General features: G+C 49.9%; 1 protein-coding gene across 2 annotated transcripts; it reads right to left on the minus strand.

The window, feature by feature from the left end:
* Nucleotides 1-4,171: 4,171 nt before the first annotated feature.
* Nucleotides 4,172-5,720, minus strand: LOC129639023 (cancer/testis antigen 1-like). 2 transcript variants are annotated; one of them, XM_055563829.1, is made up of 3 exons: nucleotides 5,245-5,720; nucleotides 4,655-4,777; nucleotides 4,172-4,455 (listed from the first exon to the last, which is right to left on the minus strand). In XM_055563829.1, exons 1-3 carry the CDS (start codon nucleotides 5,583-5,585, stop codon nucleotides 4,317-4,319), a joined length of 603 nt encoding a protein of 200 aa, XP_055419804.1. In that variant the 5' UTR covers nucleotides 5,586-5,720; the 3' UTR covers nucleotides 4,172-4,316. The 2 variants fall into 2 exon arrangements, with proteins under 2 accessions (XP_055419804.1, XP_055419803.1); XM_055563828.1 differs by having other exon boundaries at nucleotides 4,655-4,780; nucleotides 5,245-5,719.
* Nucleotides 5,721-7,031: the final 1,311 nt, after the last annotated feature.

Genomic DNA, 7,031 nt, shown 5'->3' on the forward strand with positions numbered 1-7,031 from the left:
GATTGCAGTCATGAAATCAAAAGACGCTTACTCCTTGGAAGGAAAGTTATGACCTACCTGGATAGCATATTGAAAAGCAGAGACATTACTTTGCCAACAAAGGTCAATCTAGTCAAGGCTATGGTTCTTCCAGTGGTCATGTATGGATGTGAAAGTTGGACTGTGAAGAAAGCTGAGCGCTGAAGAATTGATGCTTTTGAACCGTGGTGTTGGAAAAGACTCTTGAGAGTCCCTTGGACTGCAAGGAGATCCAACTAGTCCATTCTAAAGGAGATCAGTCCTGGGATTTCTTTGGAAGGAATGATGCTAAAGCTGAAACTCCAGTACTTTGGCCACCTCATGTGAAGAGTTGACTCGTTGGAAAAGACCCTGATGCTGGGAGGGATTGGGGGCAGGAGGAGAAGGGGACGACAGAGGGTGAGATGGCCGGATGGCATCACTGACTCGATGCACATGAGTTTGGGTGAACTCTGGGAGTTGGTGATGGACAGGGAGGCCTGGCGTGCTGCAGTTCATGGGGTCGCAAAGAGTCGGACACGACTGAGCGACTGAACTGAACTAAACTGAACTGAACTGATAGATGAGTTTGGGGGAAATTGAGCCTTGAGCAATATCACTTCTTCTAATCAAATATGATTGAAAAACATGCACGTGATACATCTCTGCATTTTTAGGTCTTCTTCAATTTCCCCCATGGTGGTGTGTGACACATTTTCTTAAATGCACCCTAATGTTCATAAAGGGCAAGGAGCCCTAAGTGTCTGGAGTCAACTAGGCAAAGGGGTACTGGAAACAGTAGATATGAAGCCAGAGAAGATGCAGGCTGGACCATGTAGGACTTTTCAGTCCACTGGAAGGCTGTGGCTTCAACTCTGACTGAGAGGGAGCCTGTTGGAGGGTTGGAACTGAATAACTTCAGGACCTGACACGTTTTAAAGGAACCTAGCAGCTTCAGCAGTCCATGTATGGGGTCAAAGTAGCTGAATGGTTCCAAGTTTGCTGGCTGAGCAAGGAAGAATCAGATGGGAGCCCCATCCCACTAGTGGACTGACTTCACCATTTTGGGCCAGTTTGGGGAGCATTGTCTATAAAGGGCTGTCCCCAGTGCCCCTTCTCCAGCTTTTGCCCTTTCCTTCATCTGCCCATTGTAAATCCTCCCCTCCCTCTTTGGCGATTTACCCACAAATACTCTCATTTGTCTCCTTTTCTACAATACAGCTTGGCTATTTCTTACCTAAGAGCCAATTTCTAAGCAAGAAAATTAAGCAATCAATAAAACTGTGGTACCTCAATTCAATAATAGTGAAGACTTTGCTATTGCAAGTGAAAAAAGGAACACATCAATACAAAATAACCACCTTGGTTTAGGCCAAAGGGAGACTTTATGGGTCTACCTACAAGGTACAGAGGTAGTTTCTGTCTTCAGGAAAGGCTGGATCCAGCATTTGGTTCCCTGAGATCTGCCTTCTTGCTCCAGCTCCCCCTCTCTCCCTTGCCTGCCTGCCTCCCCTACAGCTCCCAAAGTATCATTGGTTGGATGATATCAACACAGCTGTAGGAAAGCAGTGCTCCAATTGGCCAGGCCTGAGCTACATGCCCACTCCTGGAATTGGAGGTGAAATCAACTCTATCATAATCATATTGGGTGAGAGAAAATGAAAGGGGTGATTTCCCAGGGTGACAGGAGGATACCAGAACCAAAAGAAGGAAAATGGGCACCAGGTGACAAAACCCACAGATGCCCTCGATGGTGGTATACACTTTTCGTCAAATTCAAAATCAGTTTCTAATGTGTGTTGTTGTTTTTTTTTTTAAGCGAGATAGGAAAGATTTGTCATTAATGCAAGCATGGTCCCTGCTACTGACCCTCCCATCAGCTTCCATCCCCTGACTCTGGGGGTCCACATCCACTTCTTGGGGGTATCCTCTTCCCCATGCTCCCTCACAGACCTTCGCTGAATTAAAGTTTCTAAGGAAGTGCTTTTTTTCCAATGGGCAAATGGAGCAGACCTTTATGTTCCAAAGCAACATCATTTCAAAAGTCATGATTCTTTATGAAGATAGTTAAACAACATGGAAATCTAAATACAGGAATGATTTTCCCTAATGTCCGGTGATAACACTGACAGTTGAGGGGGTGGTGCTTATTCTGGGGGGTTCTACTCCGCATTTCCCTGCATGTTCATAGGGTCAGGAAGTCCTGAAAAGACAGGAATATGCCAGACCCAGAATTCTGCAATTTGCTTTCATCTCTTTCCATATTAGTTCCCAGCTATCTGGTTTGCTGTCTGATTGCCATATGTCATTCCAGCAGGATGGAATTACCATCGTTTACTCAATGTTTCCCCCTGGGTTTACAGTCTACCAGTTTTTCACAGTGACAAACAATGCAGTAATGAATACTGTGGTCGATTTTGCCTTGCTCACATATACAAGAATTTTCCTATGATCGATTCTGAAAACTGGGTCAAAGGATATGAGCATCTTAAAATGTAATAGGAGAGTGCCCAATCAAATGTCCAGATAGATTTTACTATCACTCTGATACTCCTTGTTTTGGCTTCCCTGGAGGTCCGGTGGTTAAGAATCTGCCAACCAACGCAGGGCACACGAGTTTGATCCCTGGGCCAAGAAGATCCCACATGCCCAGTGCAACTAAGCCGGTGTGCCACATCTCCTGAGCTCACCCCGATCTAGAGTCCCTGCTCCTCAACAAGAGAAGCCTCCGCAATGAGAAGCCTGAGCAGAGCAATTACAGAGGAGCCCCCGATGGCTGCAAGCACAGAAAGGCTGTAAGCGCTTAAGAGGTGGCACACCCAAAAATAAAAAAAAAATTTGTTTTCATAATTAAAATTTTTAAAAAGAGTCCTTGTTTCAAGCTATAGCCTTCTTGGACGTGGACGGTTTCAGTTAATTAAGTTCATCCTACACTAAGATCTGCTCTGGTCCTACAGAGCCAATCTTAAAAAGTAAGACCCAAAAGGATCAAACTGTTTCCAAGCATCTTAACAGGATTTCAGAATAAAGCTCAAGAATAAGTTTAGGAATAGAAAAATATCAAGCACGCAAGGGAAATCTGATTATGTTTGACATCCAATGTAAAATTACCAGGAGGCAAAGAAGCAGGAAACTCCAATCCATTATAACAGAAATCAGCGTGTCGTTGTTCAGTCACTCAGTCGAGTCTAACACTTTACGACCCCACGGAGTGCTTCTCGCCAGGCTTCCCTGTCCTTCACCATCTCCCAGAACTTGCTTAAACTCATGTCCATTGAGACGTGATGCCATCCAACCATCTCATCTTCTGTCATTCCCTTCTCCTCCTGCCTTCAATCTCTCCCATATTCGGGGTCATTGGCTCTTCACATCAGGTGCCAAAGTGTTGGCAATTTCATTTTAACAGAAACCAGTTAAAATGCATTAATTGGAAAGGAAGAAATAAATGTGTATTTATTTACAGACAAAATGACTCTCTACGTAGGAAGGTCAATGAGATCTACAAAATAGCTATTGCAATTAATTAATGAGTTTAGCATGGTTTCAGGGTTCAAGGATACGCCTAAGAGTGCCTTGGACTACAAGATCAAACCAGTCAATCCTAAAGGAAATCAGTCCTGAATTTGCATTGGAAGGACTGATGCTGAACCTGAAGCGTCAACACTTTGGCCAGCAGATGTGAAAAGGTGACTCACTGGAAAAGACCCTGATGTTGGGAGAGATTGAAGGCAAAAGGAGGATGGGAGGATAGAGGATGAGATGGTTTGACAGCATAACTCACTCAATGGGCACGAACCTGAACAAACTCCAGGAGAAAGCAGGGACACAGAGCCTGGTGTGCTACAGTCTATGGGGTTGCAAAGCGTTGGACACTAGTTAGAGACTGAACAGCAATGTTCTGCTATTATATCTTCATATATAAATGTAACTATAGAACTGACAAAATATTTAAAAATCAATACATGTAACTATAGAACTGACAAAATATTTAAAAATCAATACTGAATGGCAATAAACAACTTTCTTATTCTCCCACTTCTTACATACATCGTCTTCACTTGGGTTGTACTCCTTGGATATCTGGATCTGAGAACCTTCCCTCCAACCAGAAGATGAATGCAACATTAGGAAGTGAACAAGCTAAAACTAAAGTCAGAGACAGCTCATTTTTATTTTCTGCAGTTCACAATCGCCAAACAAACTATGTGGACCCTGAGCCCACAAGCAGCAGCACAGGCACAAGATGAAGCCTGATCAAACTACTGCAGAAAGCAATGCCCTTGGGAATGATACTTGAGACTGGGGCACATAGGCTAGTTTTAAGGCCCTCTTCTGTGCTGAGACTGAGGAAAAAGGTGGGGCACGAAGTTCTGCAAGATCCACATCACCAGGGAAGCCTGCTCCAGACAGAAGCGGACGGCCATCTGGAGCAGGGCATGGTCTTCAGCAGTCAATCGGCTAAAAGGGAGGGAAAATGAAATTCATGTTCCCGCTGAGGAGGAAGAGGAGCATGTCCTCCCTCTGTCCCCGCTCACTGACGAAGCCCAGAGCACCACACTTCTCCTCTAGGCTTAACCCACCATTATGGCTCCTCCTGGGCCTAGACTGCTCACCACCCACCACTCCCTCCCTCGCCCCGGCCCCCTTCAGAACTCACAGAACCAACATGCGGCCATTAATGTAGAGCTCCCTCTGAACCGGCCATCGCAGTTGAGTAAGTCGAGTCAGGATGCGGCGCGCGTTGTCCGCCTCCGCGTATGATGAGAAAGGTATGCCTAAGCTGCTGGTGGAAATACGGTTAAGGCACCATCCACACCAGTCATTTTGGCTGTATTTCAGGCTCCCTGCTCGTGGAGACCCGCCTTCTCCCTCATGGCCACCGCCAAACACCCTGCATATCACCGCCCGACCCTCTAGTTCCCTTCAGATTGCTTTTCCTCACCACTATCCACACTCGTCATTTTGCCTGTACGTCAGGCTCCCTGCTCACGGAGACCCACCTTCTCCCACAAGGCCACCACAGGACTCCCTGCATATCACCGCTCAACCCTCCGGATCACTTCAGGGTGCTTTTCCTCACCACCATGCACTGAGAGCCAGATCACCCCTGACTCATACCCTCCAGCCTCCCAGAGTACCCTCCTCCTATACTTTAGGCTCCGCAGCCTGCAACCCTCCAAACCACCCCTAGCCCACACCCCGACCCCCGCAGCCGCCTGGCCCACCGGGCCTCCTGGAATAGGATACAACTGGAAGACTCGGTTACTCAGAACTCCGGCTCCGGGCGCAGTGTCTCCACCAGGCCCTGGTGCGTTGGGTGCCCCCAAGATCTGCGGAATGGCAGCGGCTGCGCCACCTGACTCTGCTGCAGCGCTGGGGCCTCTGGGATCAGCCATGTCACCGGAGCCGGCAGGGACTTCTCGACTGACGGCGTCTCCAGGGCCAGCTGGCATGCCAGGGCCATTGGGGCCAGCAGCACCACCCGGCACACCTTGGCCGCCATGTGCTGTACCCGCCGCAGAGGCCACAGCACCTGCGTCTTCATCGGCTTCCCTCATGGCTCCTCCACCATGTGCCTCGGACTCCATCTTGAAGCCCTCTCCGCCTCCCTCCGCGTCGGGAAAGACTGAACCGTCCCTACAGATCCCAGCTCTGTACTGTGACCTGAAACTCAGCACGGGCAGAGCGCCTGCGCACACACACTCTGGTCCTGCCTCACGATTGGTTCCCACCAACCGTCGGTTCCCGTGATGACCGCAGGCTCTCAGGCAACGGGTGCCCCCTGCTGAAAGTTCACGCGTTAGCGTGCCGTGTAGCCCCGATGCGCATGCGCAGACGCACATACCCACGTGGTCTGGGCTCTCTGTGTCAGCCCTGCCTCGGGCCTGGAAACCTGGTAAATGGTGGTGCTCCAAGGCAATAGCACCCCGCTCCAGTACTCTTGCCCGGAGAATCCCACGGACGGAGGAGCCTGGTGGGCTGCAGTCCATGGGGTCGCTAAGAGTCGGACACGACTGAGCGACTTCACTTTCCCTTTTCACTTTCATGCATTGGAGAAGGAAATGGCAACCCACTCCAGTGTTCTTGCCTGGAGAATCCCAGGGACGGGGGGTCTGGTGGGCTGCCGTCTATGGGGTCGCACAGAGTCGGCCACGACTGAAACGACTTAGCAGCAGCCACCCTTTAGTGTGGGGACAGCTCCTCAGTGCGCATGCTCAAACAGACCCTGCCCCACTCTTCAGGGAACCTGACTCTTTCCACTCCAAGCCTGCAAACCCCAAGTAAGCCCTGGTCCCTGTGCACCTCCATGTCTGTGCTGCAGCCAGCCTGGCGTCGCTCACAGGTGACCATCCTGCTGAGCGCAGGCCCCTGTCATCGACTCCCAGAAGTGAGTCGGGCACCCCTGGGTCCGGGCTGGTCTGTCCCTCTGGTGTCTCACACATAGCTCACGTGCATGTATGTGCGTCTGTGTGCATGAGCGCAGGGGCAAGTGCATGCAGATGGGCATCTGTATGGGTGTGTTTGTAAGAGAGAGCACGTGCACAGATCACGCACATAGGCATGTGAATGTGTGTATCTGTGTGTGTGCCTGAGAGAGTACCCTTACATAGGTGCCTGCCCATCGGCGTGTGCGTGGGTGTGTTTCAGAGAGAGAGCACATACACAGATTCCAGCACATAGGCGTGTGCATGTGTGTGTGTGTGGAGGTGCTTGCACATGGGCATGTATGGTTGCAAGAGAGTGTGTGGTCAGGTGCATGCACATGGGTGTGTCCCTGTGTACATGTGTGTGTCAAAGAGAGCATGGTTGAGATGCATTCACATGGGCATATGTGTCTGCTTGTGTGCTTACACAGGTGCCTTCACGTGGGACTGAGGTGGCCCGGCCCTGGAGGCATGATACCAGGGATGCGGAGCCTGCTGTGCCTGCCTGCTTGGGGGAGGGAAGCGGGGACTGCTGTTGCACTCACTGGGGATGGCATGGGGCTGGGCTGCCTGGGGCTCCAGGCACACAGAATGCAGGGACCCCTCAGA

This window comes from Bubalus kerabau, chromosome X (assembly GCF_029407905.1).
Source record: "Bubalus kerabau isolate K-KA32 ecotype Philippines breed swamp buffalo chromosome X, PCC_UOA_SB_1v2, whole genome shotgun sequence".
NCBI lineage: Eukaryota > Metazoa > Chordata > Mammalia > Artiodactyla > Bovidae > Bubalus > Bubalus kerabau.

Bases quoted from the DNA above. Each gene is read 5' to 3' on its own strand.
- LOC129639023 (XM_055563828.1), bottom strand. From the start codon at position 5,585: ATGGAGTCCGAGGCACATGGTGGAGGAGCCATGAGGGAAGCCGATGAA. The intron at 4,781-5,244 runs GTATCCTATTCC...TATTTCCACCAG, and splicing joins AGTAACCGAGTCTTCCAGTT to CAGCTTAGGCATACCTTTCT. The intron at 4,456-4,654 runs GTGAGTTCTGAA...CCTCCCTTTTAG, and splicing joins AATGGCCGCATGTTGGTTCT to CCGATTGACTGCTGAAGACC.